This window comes from Lampris incognitus, chromosome 6, assembly GCF_029633865.1.
Source record: "Lampris incognitus isolate fLamInc1 chromosome 6, fLamInc1.hap2, whole genome shotgun sequence".
NCBI lineage: Eukaryota > Metazoa > Chordata > Actinopteri > Lampriformes > Lampridae > Lampris > Lampris incognitus.
The window spans coordinates 37,718,055-37,735,055 of record NC_079216.1 but is presented as its reverse complement, the minus strand read 5'-3'; the positions used below and the strand labels follow the sequence as shown (position 1 = coordinate 37,735,055).

The window sequence follows — 17,001 nt, the reverse complement described above, 5'->3', positions numbered from 1 at the left end:
CCAAATTCAAACAAAGAAGCAGCAGTAAAACATACCATTCATTTTCCAAAAACAGTGTGTCCAACTTTTTTTTTAGGGGAAATTGTGTATCAGTGATAAATAAACCTCCAAACACCAAGGTGTGCACTGCAGCGATAGTTTCATTTTGTTTAAACGATTCCCTGTCTCTGAGAAAGAAATGTTCTAAGAAAAAGTTGTGTTCACATGTGAGACAATAGGCGGCAGGTGTGCTTCCTCTAATTTGGAGCTGGGTGCTCAGCCATGAAAACACGAGGAAAATGTACCACAAAAAGTGACAGAGGCCCACCAGACTGAAATAAAATAAAGGTTTCAAAAAGACATCACCTTATGTTTGCCGTTTTTATTTTGGCTGGGCTAACACATGTTCACATGCAAAGCCAGGTCAAGTACAGCCAATGTGCAGCCAATTACAAAGGTCTGCCCCACCAGATGGGTGGGGGAGGTAGAAATGTGCAGAGTGCAAAATTAAAAACATCACATAGCACACAGGTCACGGATCAGCAGACATATCAACATATCATTATAGTAAGTGATCATAATCGAAATTCAAATCGAATTTACAAAAAAGATTTGAATGTGAAGTCGTCATTTAGCCCTTGTTGCTGCATCGTATTTAGTTTGTCTATCCAAAACATTTCTCTTTGTGATAACAATTTGGGCAGGTTTCCGGCGTGGGGAGAGGTCGCTTGTTCTATGGCAACCAAGCGTAAGGATGATGCAGAACCACGGGTCGCTTCAATGTAGTGTTTTGTCATTGTGTAATCAAGGTTGCCTGTGCATATAGCAGTTTTATGCTCGGATATCCTTGTTTTAAGGCATAATTTTGTCTGGCCAACGTATGCTTTCCCACAGGGGCAGGTACACCACATTAATGGAATTGCAATTGATGAGCTGTGTGTACTTGAATTTACGACTGGTGCGGGTGTGTGTAAAGTGTTTGCAGTTGATAGTGTTGTTGGATTGGGCACATCTCCCGCATTTGTAGTTCCCTTGTACTGAGAGTCGGTTTGAGTGGTCAGGTTTTTGGACTGAGTGCACCAGGGTATCTTTGATGGTGCATGATCGTCTGTATGGGAAGAGGGGGGTTGCTCAGAGAGTGGAGCATGGGCTCCGTCCCGAGGACAAGCCAGTGTCTCATGACTATTTGTTTGATCTGATTTGCACAGTGATTAAAGTCAGTCACCAAGCACAGGCGGGGTGAGCTGTCTTCACATGTCTTCTGTGATAGCAGGGCGGATCTGGGCGTAAGCTTGCTCTGTAACAGAGTCTGGGTAACTGCTTGTGGAGAAACATTGCCCCATATCCACGGCTTGATAGCTGAATTCAGTTAGTGTAGAAAAATTGTGCCCGAGTCTTCAGAACTGTCCTGTGGCTATGTTTTTCTGCTGTGGTGGAGAACAGAGTTGCACTCGGTGGGTTTCCGATATATTCTTGTTGTTCGGATTTTGGTAACAGTCTTTTTTCGTGATTTTTTTTTTCTTTTTACCCCTTTTCTCCCCGATTACCCGACTCTTCCAAGCCATCCCTGTTGCTGCTCCACCCTTTCTGCCGATCCAGGGAGGGCTGCAGACTACCACATGCCTCCTCCGATACATGTGGAGTCTCCAGCTGCTTCTTTTCACCTGACAGTGAGGAGTTTTGCCAGGGGGACGTAGTGCGTGGGAGGATCATGCCATTCCCCCCAGTTCCTCCCCCCTAAACAGGCGCTCTGACCGACCAGAGGAGGCGCTAGTGCGGCGACCAGGACACATACCCACATCTGGCTTCCCACCCACAGACACGGCCAATTGTGTCTGTCAGGACGCCCGACCAAGCCAGAGATAACATGGGGATTCGAACCAGCAATCCCCATGTTGGTAGGCAACGGAATAGACCACTACACTGCCCAGACACCTCTTTCATGATCTTGAGGCCTAAAACATTTATGTTCTTCGGGTCACTCTCCATTGTGAATTTCAGAGAGTTAGAGCCGTTATTCAAGTAAGACACAAATGCGTCAAGTTGATCTTTTGAGGAATCCCAAAATAACAGAACATAATTGATGTAGCGTTTCCAAAGCTTTATATGGGGCAAATACGACTTTTTGACTGCATTATGTAGATGGATAGATCCCCGGTGTCTTACAACTAGACTGGCAAAGTTGGGTGCCACAGCTGTGCCCAGAGTCTGTAAGTAGAACTTGTCATCATTTCTGAAAGTTTTAATTAATACCAAATTTAAAATGTCCAACAAAAAGTAATTTGGGGGTGTTTAGCCCTCACGTGACAGTAAGACGCTGGCTGCAGTCTCGACACCAACACCATGAGTTATGCATGTATAGAGACTGGCGACATCAAGAACTACCAGTAAAGCGTGTGTGGCTTTATGATGGGCCCATCTATTGTGTTTTGCTGTGTCTATTCTCAGCTTAATATTTGCTGTATTTGTGGCCTCTCATACGAAATCTTGTCCATAGTCTGTTCATCTTATGTGATTATGATTTATAATTGATCAATTTCAATTATGATCACTTACTATAATGACATGTCTGCTGATCTTTGACCTATGTACTATCTGATGTTTTTTATTTTGCACTCTGCACTTTTGTACCTCGCCTACCCATCTGGTGGGGTGACCTTTGTAGGTGGCGGTATTTAACCTGGTTTTGCAGTGCACTAAATATGCTCTGACAAAGGCTATAACAGCCAAAACACTTTAACCCGGCCAAAGTAAAAATGGTGAACATGAGGTGATGTCTTTTTGAGCCTTTATTTTATATTTCAATCTGGTGTGCCGCCTCTGCCACGTTTTGTGGTACCTTTTTCTCTCGTCACCTCATGTATTTCAATTTATATAGCAATTTCTATATGTTCCAAACAAAACAAAACAAAAAATAGCTCGAGAACTAATTTGACAAAGACTGGAATGTTATTTGCAAGTAGAGAATAATAAAAAAACAGGACAAAAACAAAGAGGGATACTGTACCTGTTCTTTTTGGTCTGGCTGACAGAGTACATCTGCTTCCTCAGCCAACTAGAGTCAAAATAACAAAACAAGAGTTGCTGTAAGATGATAACAAACCATTGATCACATACGTATTAATCAGTGGTTTGTGTGTGTGTGTGTGTGTGTGTGTGTATGTGCTTGTATCTACCTCTCAGTTATATCAGGAGTGGGGGCCATCAGTGTCTCTTGCCTTAGCAATTCCAGTCCTGTGAGCCATTTCTCTGCGTCATCCATGGAGTCAGCTGGTAATCAACATAAACAAGTATTCAATAATGCGTTAATTTACCAAAAGTCTAAGAAAAAAGCAATTTCCCTGTCAAAACAAAAGTTAGCTGGGGTATATATCTACTTCTTTTTTTCTTTTTCTTTTTTTAACAAGGCAAGCAATCACAGTGTTCAGCACATGAAGAACTCACCTCCAAGGCTCAAGGTATTTAGGACAAACTGGGAGCCATAGAAGATTGTGAAGCAGGTGTTTTCATTATGCTTATCCTTCCCATCTTTGAAGCGGTCGAAATCCTTGGAGTTTCTCCCCGGACGAATCTCTCTGATCTCAAACAGGTCCACTGGGGGGGCAGAAAAAAATCTTGAATCTCAAAGCTGAAATAAAGATTTTCTTTTTTAAGAGAGTTACACACATAGTATTCAATTTAATTCAAATGGCTTTATTGGCATGACGTAACAATGTACATATTGCCAACATAGTATCGTCATAAAATATTCTTTACGTTGAAAACATAACTATTTGAAATTGGATACAATGTGCATTTTTTAAAAAGTTAAAAACACATGATTCAGTTCAGTTTTCAGCGATACAAAGGAAAGTTTTCTCTGAAATTCACCGGAACAGCATTGTAAGGTAGAGGAGAATTTCAGGATTCAATTTTTTTTTTCAATTGAATCACCACATATTCACAACTGCCATGGTGTTGATTTATGAATGCCATTGTGTAATGGCATTCATAAATCAATAACATTGGCTCCCTATCTTTGACTACTAAGAACCAATCAAGTCAATAACAAAACCAGCCTTTTATTACCTTAAAAATATAGCAAGATTTTGAGGATTCATGTAAAAAAAAAAACTTAGAAAAAGTTACCCATGCATTTATTTCCAGAAGTTTAGACTACTGTAATGGTCTTTATTCGAGTGTCTCTGAAGAAGGGGTAAAAAAAAGGGCTTCTATAGGGTCTGAACAAAGACAAAGAAAGCTGAACGAACACATTACACCAATTCTCAGATTTCTGCACTGGCTTCCAGTGTGTCACAGAATAAACTTTAAAATACTGCTGCTCATATACAAACCCCAATTCCAATGAAATTGGGACGTTGTGTAAAACATGAATAAAAACAGAATACAATGATTTGAAAATCCTTTTCGACCTATATTCAATTGAATACACTACAAAGACAAGATATTCAATGTTCAAACTGATAAACTTTATTGGTTTTTGCAAATATTCACTCATTTTGAATTTGATGCCTGCAACACGTTCCAAAGAAGCTGGGACAGGGGCAACAAAAGACTGGGAAAGTTGAGGAATGCTTAAAAGACACCTGTTTGGAACATTCCACAGGTGAACAGTGTCATGAAATTTATTGTTTGATCAATGTCAGTACAAGTTTCCCACTAGCTCAACCTAAGCTTCTCCTTAAAGAAAACTACAACTCCCATGGTTTCCACACTGAGCCCTCCCCTTCCTCCATTGTAATTGTCACACCATTGCCTGACCCTTTTGTTGTGAATGTATAAATACCTGTGTTGGAGCACAAAAGCTCTCTCTTTTCTCCTGTCTCCCTGGCCAGAGGTAAATGTATGTCTTTTCTATCTCTAAATAAACCTTTCTGATCTGTTCATTAAGAAACTGGGCTCTGACTTCTTTAAAATTCCACCACAGATGGCGACGAGGATTCCAATCTGCTCTTAAAATCATTTTTTTATTTATTAAAAAAACTGCATTTTTGGCCACATTAATAGCCTGCCTTGTTGCTGCAGGACTCCAATTTCAGGTAACTTGATCGCGTCTAAAACGTTTGTTTCGAACCTACATTTTGGGAGTTTGAGCCTTGTTTATTAATGGCAGTTTCTTTTGTGTTATATGTTCTGTGTTTTAAAACAATAGGGTAGGTTGGGTTGGGCCGGATTCCTTAAAAACCCGTGATCGTGTCTGGAGCAGGCTCCACATAGGCCAACTCGGTCATAGTTGTTCAGCAACAAAGCTTATGCCTATCAAATTTGGTTTCTGATTAAAATAAAGGCCTTATGCTGTGTTAACTGAGGTCACAGCCCGCGATGTCAATGCGGTAATGGACGTTTCTGATTAAAATAAAGGCCTTATGCTGTGTTAACTGAGATCACAGCCCGCGATGTCAATGCGGTAATGGACGTTTCTGATTAAAAGTAAAGGCCTTATGCTGTGTTAACCGAGGTCACAGCCTGCGATGTCAATGCGGTTATGGACGGTTATGGTAACGTGGTCATAACAAGGGAAAGACGCGCAATATTTTGGTAACAAGGCAAAACATTTCTGTGAGCTCAACTGTCTGTCTAATGTGTCTGTGAGTCAGAGGATCCTGTCTTTGTATGTTTGGGCCTTCTATTGTCTCTCCTTTCTGCTATTCCGCTCTTTTTCTTTTCTGGAAACTTAAGTTTTACCCTGCAGTACGATGGAATTACGTGGACCGTCAAAAGCAATGGCGGCTGCATTTTCTCCGGCTGTAGTGTCACAGATAAAATTGTGGAGAGCACATACGTCTTTCCCACAAAATGGCCCATTTGATTTGGAAACTTTAGAACTAGTTAGAGAAGAACTGGAAAATTTTGAGAACTCTCCACAAGATGCAGAAGTTATGATTGACTGGCGTTCTTTTGAATTGTGGGAATTGAATCCGTTCACAGATGCAATCTCCTGCAATCCAAATTAATAGCTAGAATTAGCGCCAGGTTACAACTAGAATAAACCAATTCATTGAAGAAATCTATCCCATCTGTAGCTCACCAGAGTCCTCCGCAACCACCTGGTGTGAAGCCGGGTGATCGTGGCAGGGGGGAGGGCAGGAACAGTACATTCAAATGTTTCAATTGCAAAGAGCCTGGACACAGCTACAGAAATTGTAGAGTGCCCTGTAATCTACACAATTTTCCTAAACAAATTGAAAAGAATATTTGTAAACTTCAATCAAACTACCGCAAGGGTCTAGATACATTAAACTGACCCCCCCCTCCCTATAGTCACATGGAATCCAGATTGGCGATCCTTTCATTACGATGTCAATAATGAAATAACTACTTAAATGCGATGAGACCAGTAACCTAACAATTCTGTCTTCGCCTCTCTCTCAGGTATTGGGGTCTAAATATTCCAATACATGACAGGGAAAGGAGAAAGTTGGATGGGTTTATAAGCTGTAATATTTTTTGCCTTTTACACTTGGAACTAGAGTCACACCTATGTGGAGATTCAAATAGTCTAATGGAAAGTATAGGCACAGAACTAAGAAAGATTTTAGAAAGTGATTGGTGAAGCTATGTGGATGTGGATTAGAATGATGTATGCAGGTTGGTAAAGAAGGGGTAGGAGATAGAAGATAAGTTGTAAGTTCTATAAATTGAAGGAAATAAAACTGCAAAGTTCTGAGGATTAAGGAAAATATAGGCTCTTGTGTCTAGATGGGATGGATGTGAGTCTGATGTGTGAATGTTGTGTGAGTATGCTAAGTAAGCAGGCCTTTCTATTAAAACGGACTGAAGGAGTCTCCAAGCTTTTAAATAATAAAAAAAAAAACCTGTCTGATTGGAAATAGACAGAATTACCATTGGTACCAAACCGCACCTTGACTGACCCTGACTGACTTTTGTGTTTGACATGACTTGTTTGTGTATGTGTTCATAATTTGTTCCGTGTTTGTCCGTCTGGCCATTTTGTGTTGTTTCAAGGTGGGGGTTAGAAGTTGCAAGTCCTTGAGAGTTGCTTAAAAGGGGATATAAAAGCTGGGGGAGGTTTTGTTTGGCTTTTCCAAACCTTTTGTTTTCCTGAAAATGGGGGTGTGAGAGGGGTTTTCAAAGACCACCTCGTTTAGCATTCTTATCAGACCCAAACCGGTTTTTGTTCCTGTTTGAGATGAGGGACAGGGTTATGGGAAGGGGCACCCCTAGGTTTTTTTTCACAATGTGTATTTTCTTTTGTTTTCCTTAGAGATGTTATTCATGAGGCCGTGCATTCTATTACAACCACGTATTTATTTTGTCACTGTCATCACTGCTACTCTACCATTCCTGGCTAAATATGGAAAATAGAACTAGTAAGGCTGGTGTACAGTTTATCAGCTGGAATGTAAAAGGTTTAAACGGGCCTGTAAAAAGAGCTAGACTATTCAATCACCTTAGTTGAAGATAGTGGTGATTTGATTTCTGGTATTTCCATGTATTTTCTATTTTTAAAAGTTCTGAATTGATAAAAAGGAGGAATTTTCATGAGATTTATTGTTTTATCAATGTCAGTACAAGTTTCCTACTAGCTCAACCTAAGCTTCTCCTTAAAGAAAACTACAACTCCCACGGTTTCCACACTGAGCCCTCCCCCTCCTCCTTTGTAACTGTGACACCTTCGCCTGACCCTTTTGTTGTGAACGTATAAATACCAGTGTTGGAGCACAAAAGCTCTCTCTTTTCTCCTGTCTCCCTGGCCAGAGGTAAATGTATGTCTTTTCTATCTCTAAATAAACCTTTCTGATCTGTTCATTAAGAAACTGGGCTCTGACTTCTTTAAAATTCCACCACAACAGGTTAACTGGAAACAGGTGAGTGTCATGATTGGGTATAAAAGGAGCATCCCCGAAAGGCTCAGTCGTTCACAAGCAAGGATGGGGTGAGGTTCACCAATTTGTGAACAACTGCGTGAGCAAATAGTCCAACTGTTTAAGAAAAACGTTTCTCAACATACAATTGCAAGGAATCTAGGGATTTTATCATCTACAGTCCATAATATCATCAAAAGATTCAGAGAATCCGGAGAAATCTGCACGTAAGCGGCAAGGCCGAAAACCAACATTGAATGCCTGTGACCTTCGATCCCTCAGGCGGCACTGCTTTAAAAACTGACATCATTCTGTAAAGGATATTACCACGTGGGCTCAGGAACACTTCAGAAAACCATTGTCAGTTAACACAGTTCGTCGCTACATCTACAAGTGCAAGTTAAAACTCTACCATGCAAAGCGAAAGCCATATATCAACAACACCCAGAAACGCCACCGGCTTCTCTGGGCCGGAGCTCATCTGAGATGGACTGACGCAAAGTGGAAAAGTGTGCTGTGGTATGACAAGTCCACATTTCAAATTGTTTTTGGAAATCATGGACATCGTGTCCTCCGGGCTAAAGAGGAAAAGGACCGTCCAGATTGTTATCAGCGCAAAGTTCAAAAGCCAGCATCTGTGATGGTATGGGGGTGTGTTAGTGCCCATGGCATGGGTAACTTGCACATCTGTGAAGGCACCATTAATGCTGAAAGGTACATACAGGTTTTGGAGCAACATATGCTGCCATCCAAGCGACGTCTTTTTCAGGGACGTCTCTGTTTATTTCAGCAAGACAATGCCAAGCCACATTCTGCACGTGTTACAACAGCGTGGCTTCATAGTAAAAGAGTGCGGGTACTAGACTGGCCTGCCTGCAGTCCAGACCTGTCTTCCATTGAAAATGTGTGGTGCATTATGAAGCGCAAAATACTAGAACGGAGACCCTGGACTGTTGAGCAACTGAAGTCATACATCAAGCAAGAATGGGAAAGAATTCCACCTACAAAGCTTCAACAATTAGTGTCCTCAGTTCCCAGACGCTTATTGAGTGTTGTTAAAAGGAAAGGTGATGTAACACAGTGGTAAACATGCCCCTGTCCCAGCTTCTTTGGAACGTGTTGCAGACATCAAATTCAAAACGAGTGAATATTTGCAACAACAACAAAAAACGATAAAGTTTATCAGTTTGAACATTAAATATCTTGTCTTTGTAGTGTATTCAGCTGAATATAGGTCGAAAAGGATTTTCAAATCATTGTATTCTGTTTTTATTTATGTTTTACACAATGTCCCAACCTCATTGGAATTGGGGTTTGTATATATATTGTATATACACACACATACATACATACATACACACACACACGCACACACACACACACACACATATATATACAGTGCATCCGGAAAGTAGTCACACCCCTTCACTTTCCCCACATTTTGTAATGTTATAGCATTATTCCAAAATTGATTAAATTCCTTTTTTTCTCATCAATCTACATACAATACCCCATAATGACAAAGTGAAAAAGGTTTAATAGAAATTTTTGCAAATTGATTAAAAATAAAAAACTGAAATATTGCATGTACATAAGTATTCACACCCTTTACTCAGTACTTGGTTGAGGCACCCTTGGCAGCGATTACAGCCTCAAGTCTTCTTGGGTATGAAGCTACAAGCTTGTGTTGCAAACTTGGACAAAGAGGGACTTCCAGGCATGCATGGATTTTCACTCTTTTTAATCTGATAATTCAGAGACACAGACACATCAGTCACTCGGTCATTTCACTGCAGGCGATCTCTTTACTGACGTGCCTCACCTTTTCCTGAGGACTCCTGAGGACCCCTAGCTGCCCTAAAGTGCCTGTATTAACTCCTCACATGTAACCCACATTCATAGAGCTGAAATTGTGATAAATAGTCTGAAAATAAACAAACCAATTAATGTGACCAACAATGCAAACTAATGAAAACGGGGTGCCCCGTGTCCATAACAGTTCCAATATTACCCCGGGCCCCACACTCTCCCCTGCAAAAATGAATGTCGTCTCGACATTATACATCTCCCAGAGTCTCATGTTCTCAACAGGTGAGTTATCGTGGTAGCTTGTGGGAGTCAGCCTTTAGGGATATGCTCTGTACAACAACAGTCTTTGACCTGACATGCATCTCCCTCTTTATGTCATGGGTCAGCAACAGACACCACTGGCCAGGTGATATCTGAAGTGCTACTCCGCTCTTTAGGCGGGCTATGCATCTCTGACTGAAAGATTTTAATCCTTTTTCTACCCCATAAGCCATTACACAGACCCACATGTACTGTTATATGCCTCACACATGTTTGAGTATCTTCTATGTGTCAGTGGTCTGAACTCTGGTAGTTTACTTTTTAAACAAACAAAAATCACTTACTATACTACATGAATTTTCTTTTTTTTTCCAATCTTAGATACTATTATGAACTCTCTTTTAAATAGTCACAACAATGAACTCAACCTGTAACTATGAACTTGTGTCTTCTACTGTAAACATCATTTGTGTCTGTGTGTAACTGATGGTTGACCTAATGTGTTGTATGTGAGTGTCTTGGGTGGGTTTCTGAGTCTCAAAGGATACTTTCTTGTGGGAGGAGATTGTGGCCCAGGGTCCCTCTCGTCTGCTTCATCAGATGACGACTCCTGCTCAGAGTGTGGCTCCTCTGCTTCATCAGATGATGCCTCCCGCTCTGCCCCTGCTGCTTCTCTACTCTCCACCATTGGCTCCATCCTGCCGTCCTCATCCTCCTCTGGGTGTTCCTCTCCCTCTCCACCTCGCTCCACTTCTCTGTCAGCTGCTCGTGGCTGGAATTCCTCTGCTTCCACTCTCAGCTGGGTTCTGACCCGGTTGAATGGTTCTGATGGCCGAGTGGTGGTGAATCTCCAGTCATTTTCATCCTCTGAGCTACTGTCAGAGCCTCTCTCCTGTTTCACCTGCCTTTTCTTCCTCTTGTCTGTATTTGACTTCCTCTTCCTCATTTCCTGCTTGCCTTCTTCAACTGGCAGGAAATCACAGGGCAGTAACAGGTTCCTGTGCAGGACTCGAGTCTTTCCTGTTGCTCTCTCGGGTCGTACTACGTAGACAGGACTATCCTTGTGCTTCCTCTCAATCACCATGTAGACTTCATCCTCCCAGTAAGACCTGAGCTTCCCGGGTCCTCCTTTATCCTTGAAGTTCTGCACCAGTACTCTACTCCCTGGCTGTAGTTCCACTCCATATGTCTTCCGGTCATACTGTTTCTTTGCTCTCTTTTGCTCCTTCTGAGCTGTCTCTGATGCCAGCCTATATGCCTCTTGCATCCGCCTTCTCCATTTACTGGCATACTCATTGTGAGATGTGCTCTGATCACTTGGTATCAAGCCAAACATTATATCCACTGGTAGCCGAGGGTTTCTACCAAAGAGGAGGTAATATGGGGCATATCCGGTTGCTTCACTGCGCGTACAGTTATACGCATGTACCACTTTGGCCAAGGAGTTTTTCCAATCTGATTTGGCTTCCGCCGTGAGGTTTCTGAGCATGGAGAGGAGTGTTCGATTAAATCTCTCTGCTTGACCATTTCCTGCTGCATGGTAAGGTGTCATGCGTGAGCCTTGAATACTGCAGTATTCTTCCATCTTGGAAAAGAGCTTATTCTCAAACTCTTTGCCTTGATCATAGTGCAACTTGGCAGGAAATCCAAACTTGAGCACAAAGTCTCCAAAGATCTTTTCAGCAGCAGTCTTCGCTGACTTATTGGTGCATGCGTATGCCTGGGCGAAGCGCGTGAAGTGATCTATTACAACTAGGATGTACTCATATCCTCCTCTACAGCTCTCCAGGTGCAGGAAATCTATTGACACCATCTCAAAGGGGTATGTGGTCACCACATTAACCAGCGGTGCTCTAGTCAGCCTGTTTGGGTGCTTCCGTTTCAGGCAGCGACACATCTTGGTCACATAATGGTCCACATCCCTCCGCATATGCGGCCAATAGAATCGGTCACGGATCAAACTGAGTGTGCGCTCCACTCCGAGGTGCCCCATTTCCTCATGCAGCTCCCTGTAGATTAGCTGGTGGAATGTTTTCGGCAGCACCAATTGGTCTCGCTCTGCTGACCTTCTGTACAGGATACCATCTTCATTGACACACAGCTTGTTTCTGTCCCTTATTAACACAGAGATGTCATCACGCTGGTCTCTTCCCCCCAGACGAGGCCACTGCCCTGTCATGACATACTCTCGCACCTTGCCAATAACTGGATCCTCTTCTTGTGTTCTCTTTAGGCCCTCTGTGGAGATTTCTGCCACCGGGGATGTTATTCGCTCTTGTTCTGCATCAGTACATGCTGTAGTGATGGTGATTGGACACAACCAAGGCTCATGCTCGTGGGACTCAAGTAGGAGGGCCTGTGTGACAGTTGTTATTACCTCTGGCTCCATTTCCTGTGAACATGTGTGCATGTACTGCTCCATGTTGAGTGGCATACGTGACAAACCATCTGCGTCTCCATTCACTTTCCCGGGCCGATACTTGATTGAGAAATTGAAGTCCGCTAGTTCAGCAATCCACCGGTGTGTTGTGGCATTCAGTTTCGCTGTGGTTAGGACATAAGTTAAAGGATTATTGTCGGTATAGACAGTGAAGGAGGGTGCATAATACAGGTACTCACGAAACCTTTCACAAATTGCCCACTTCATTGCTAAAAACTCCAACTTGCCCGAATGGAGGTGGTAATTCTTTTCAGGAGCAGTTAGTGTTCTCGACCCATAACCAACGACAACCAGCTTGCCTTGTTGTCTCTGGTACAATACTGCACCAAGCTCCTCTTGACAGGCATCGCAATGCAGCACAAATGGCTTCTCAAAGTCGGGATAACCTAGGAGTGGTGGATGCAGCAGGTACTCTAGAAGCTGGCAGAGCACTTTCTGGTGTTGTTCTGTCCAGGTGATCGGCTGGCTAGAGGAGAGCTGGTCTGATTTCTTGCGTTTCCCTCTGCTCTTACTTGTACTTGACCTTTGGGCTCCACGCTCTGATGCCTTTCCCATGGATAACAACCTGTACAGTGGCTGAGCAGTGCATGAGAAATTTGGGATATATTGCCGATAATATGAGAGGAAACCCAGCATCTTTCTCAGGTCTCCCACAGTCCCAGGTTTGCGGTCTTTGAGCGCTTGTACTGGTGCTATCTCAGTAGGATCCATGCAGTAGCCATCTTTGGATACAATTTTTCCCAGGAACTTCACTTGCTCTTTAAACACATCACACTTCTTTGCTGTTAATTTTACTCCATGTGCTTGATAGCGGCGTAACACCTCTCTCATATCACACAAATGATCATCAAAAGTCTTACTGTGGATAAGATTGTCATCCAGATACAGCTGTGATGTCTCATCTCGCAAACCTGTGAGGCACTCCTCCATACTGCGCTGGAACTCTGCTGGCGCCGAGAACAGGCCAAATGGGATCCTTACCCACTCGTACAAGCGCCAGGGTGTTATGAAGGCTGTCAGTGGTCTGCTGCTCTCCTCCATGAACCCCTGATGATAGGCCTTGCCCTGGTCCAGTACTGAGAACCATGCACTGCTGCTCAAGCTGTTCAACAGATCTTGGACTCGAGGGATGGGGTGGCGGTCAGGAATGGATTTCTGATTCAGCTCACGATAATCCACGCAGAGACGCAAACTCCCATCCTTCTTGCGCACACAGACTATAGGTGAAGAGTATGGGGACCGGGATTTTTGAATCCATCCTCTGTTCAGTAGGTCTTCCAAATACTGCTTCACCTCTTTGTGGAGTGGCTTGGGCATGGAGGTGTAGGTGCGCCTTACTGGAGTTGTGTCACTCAGTCTGATCTTTAACTGCAGAGATAGAATGCAGCCCACATCGTTCTCATTTTCAGAAAATGCTGCACACTCCTCTCTGAGCATCTGTCTCACCTTTACCTGCTGGTCTGGTGTCAGGTGATCAATGGGCACTGGAGGGTCCCATGAATCAAATGAGCCTGTGTCCAGCTGTCCGTTTTCCTCTTTGTGCTTTCCAGCAGCGCTGGCTGTGTCTGCTGTGTTTTTACTCACACTGGATGTTTTGGCTGTGTTCTCACTCATAGTAGCTGGTCTTACACCCACTGGATAAATAGCCTTGACTTGCTGTAGTTGTCCCAGTACTGTGCGAGGGGTGAGAATAATGTCATGGTGGCTCTCATTGGTGACAGGGATAGCTACCTTAGACCAGTTTCCCTTCTGCAGGCCGATGATGGTTTCCAGGATATTCAACCCCTCCGGCCACTTTGGCACCTCCTCTGGTTTAAAAAGGACTTCCTGCTTTGTGGACAGGGGACCCGTCCTCACACTGCATTTAACCTCCTTAGTCTGCCCTGCAGGGATCACTGTCTTTAATCTTCCACCTTAATTACGCCCTCTTCGTCACTCTGGTCACTGCTCTGCACTGTGTTTATCAACACATTTGCTTTTTTACAATTGATGGAAAAAGTGTCTCTTACTACAGCAGGTGTGACTTCTGGATGCTGCTCCATTCCATTCATCACCAGATGCTCAATAACATTGTAGCCGATGATTGGTGGCTCTGCTACTCCCGGTTCATTAGAGACCAGCACTGGCACGATTAGCTGTGGTTGTGGACTCCGATTTGATCCAAGCTTGAACTTTATCTCACCCCAACCAGCAAAGGGTATAACTGTCTGATCTGCTGCTTTCCCAACAAGGGTCTCATTCTCACTCAGGAGTTCATCCAGGCTCCGTAGCTGTATGTGTGGGAAACTGGATTTCCTCCATCTGTCATTAATAATTGTGACCTGCGAGCCTGTGTCCCACAATGCTTGTGTTGCTACATCCTCGAATGAACAATCCACTAAACACTTTTTCCCAATAAGGGCTTTCAGCTTGGCCTGGCGGTGTAATGAGAGATGACTGGCATAGGTGGCACCCACAATCTGTTCAGCCTTCCCATTTTCCTCTAACTCCACCTCCAGCTGCCTGATTCTCTCACACAGAAGCTCATTCACCTTGTCATCTGGTTCAGCCTGGCTTGTAGTGAATGGGTTTGTTGCTGCAACAGTCTGAATTGTGGCTTGCATGCTGTCTGGTTTCCCTGTCAGCCTCTTTCGTCCTCTACAGCCCCTTGAGATGTGCCCTGCTTGCCCACACTTAAAGCAGTGTTCACACTTGTCACCTGTTCCCTCCTCCTGACATGCTCTACATCCTCCATCCTCATCATAAAGTTCTGAGTCTCTTGAACTAGCGACAGCCAGTGCCTTATGACTCTTTGGCTTCACAACTTCAGCTGACTGTTCTTGAACCCCCACTCTGGTCTCATCTGCACCCTGGTCCTGCCGACTGGTCCGCACCTCTGTCTGTATTTCGTTTACTTTTGTGACTTTGCTGCTTGTGTTTTTCCTTTGCTTGGATTGTCGCTCTGATTCAACACTAGCTGCTTCATTCATTCTGTCTATGAGTATGTCATCTGTCACTTTACGATCATCGAGATAGGGCTTCATCTGAAACTTGATATGGTCACTTAACAGCCCAGTACCCACTGACCTCAAGAATTTCTTCTGGATGAGCTCGGGACTGTACTGTTCATCTGACCCAACATCTCTTGACGCAAGCAGCAGTCACTCTTTTATCGCGATGGCTCTAAAGAGGAAGTTTTGAGGTGACTCACGGCTGTCTTGTGTTATATTTATTAGCCTGTGATACAGATCTATTGAACTGTCCTCTTTGAAATGTCCCTTTAATATGGCCTTCAACTGGGGAAGGGTCAGATCACTTTTTATCTCAGCATGTCACGAAGACTCAAACCTGGAATGATTGACTTGATCACAGCTTCCATGACGTCAGCCTCACTGTGTCCTCTAGTCAGGCCTCTGTCTATCTGATGCATCAGGTTTGTATATGAGAGTTGGTCCTTTTGTTCCTTCTCCCGAATCTGACCACAGATCTTGAAATCTCTCTTTATTGTCACTTCTGGAGGCCAGTTCACAGCTGTCGGCATTACATTTTGTGGAGCAGAAGCTTGACTTGAAGGTGCATTGTTCAGTCTTTCACTCAGCCGCCTCACTTCATCCTGTAAGACTTGACTGCTTAGCTGGAGCTGTGAGTATTTTTCAGCGAAACTCATCTCTTCAGCTGTTTTCTGGCTGGTTTGTGCTGTGCCTTCTGTATTATCTTCATCAATATCCCCTGTATTTCCTATCATCTGGTTCACCAGCTTCAACATTTTCCTTAGATGATGTGTTGCAACATCCTGTTCTTCATCATCCATCACACTGTCCATAGATTTTGTAATTAGTCTGATTAATAGTCGCCTTGTCATGACATCTCCACTCGGGATTTTTGCCTCAGCACACACCTCTTTGAGCTGGTCCCGTTGTAAAAGCCATAGTCTCTCGGACAAAGTCTCTGCCAACTCCTCCAGATCCATGATGTAGCCGCGCTCCCGACGCTGCGCGTGCCCGCTGTCAATCAAAGGCGATCCGGTGCGCGTCCTTCTCACACCACGCAACGTTAATCATCCCAGCGGTGCCTCCAATATTTGTTGCACACTTGGACAAAGAGGGACTTCCAGGCGTGCATGGGTTTTCAATCTTTTTAATCTGATAATTCAGAGACAGACACATCAGTCACTTCACTGCAGGCGATCTCTTTACTGATGTGCCTCGCCTATTCCTGAGGACCCCTAGCTGCCCTAAAGTGCCTGTATTAACTCCTCACATGTAACCCACATTCATAGAGCTGAAATTGTGATAAATAGTCCGAAAATAAACAAACCAATTAATGTGACCAACAATGCAAACTAATGAAAACGGGGTGCCCCGTGTCCATAACAGTTCCAATATTACCCCAGGCCCCACACCTATATTTGGGGTATTTCTCCCATTCTTCTCTGCAGATCCTCTCGAGCTCTGTAAGGTTAGATGGGGAGCGTCGCTGCACAGCTATTTTCAGGTCTTTCCAGAGATGTTCGATGGGGTTCAAGGACATTCACAGACTTGTCCTGAAGCCACTCCTTCGTTATCTTGGCTGTGTGCTTAGGGTCATGGTCGTGTTGAAAGGTAAACCTTCGCCCCAGTCTTAGGTCCTGAGCGCTCTGGAGCAGGTTTACGTCGAGGATCTCTCTGTACTTTGCTCCATTCATCTTTCCCTTGATCCTGACTAGTC

General features: G+C 43.7%; 1 protein-coding gene across 1 annotated transcript in view; it reads right to left on the bottom strand.

Moving 5' to 3' along the window:
• Positions 1-17,001, bottom strand: part of plcg2 (phospholipase C, gamma 2) — a 65,786-nt gene that overhangs the window by 24,869 nt on the left and 23,916 nt on the right. Inside the window, exons 2-4 of the mRNA XM_056281833.1 lie at positions 3,424-3,573; positions 3,156-3,249; positions 2,987-3,034 (exon numbers count right to left, since the gene is read on the bottom strand). Coding sequence (XP_056137808.1) covers positions 2,987-3,034; positions 3,156-3,249; positions 3,424-3,573 — 292 coding nt within the window. The remainder of the gene's footprint in view (positions 1-2,986; positions 3,035-3,155; positions 3,250-3,423; positions 3,574-17,001) is intronic.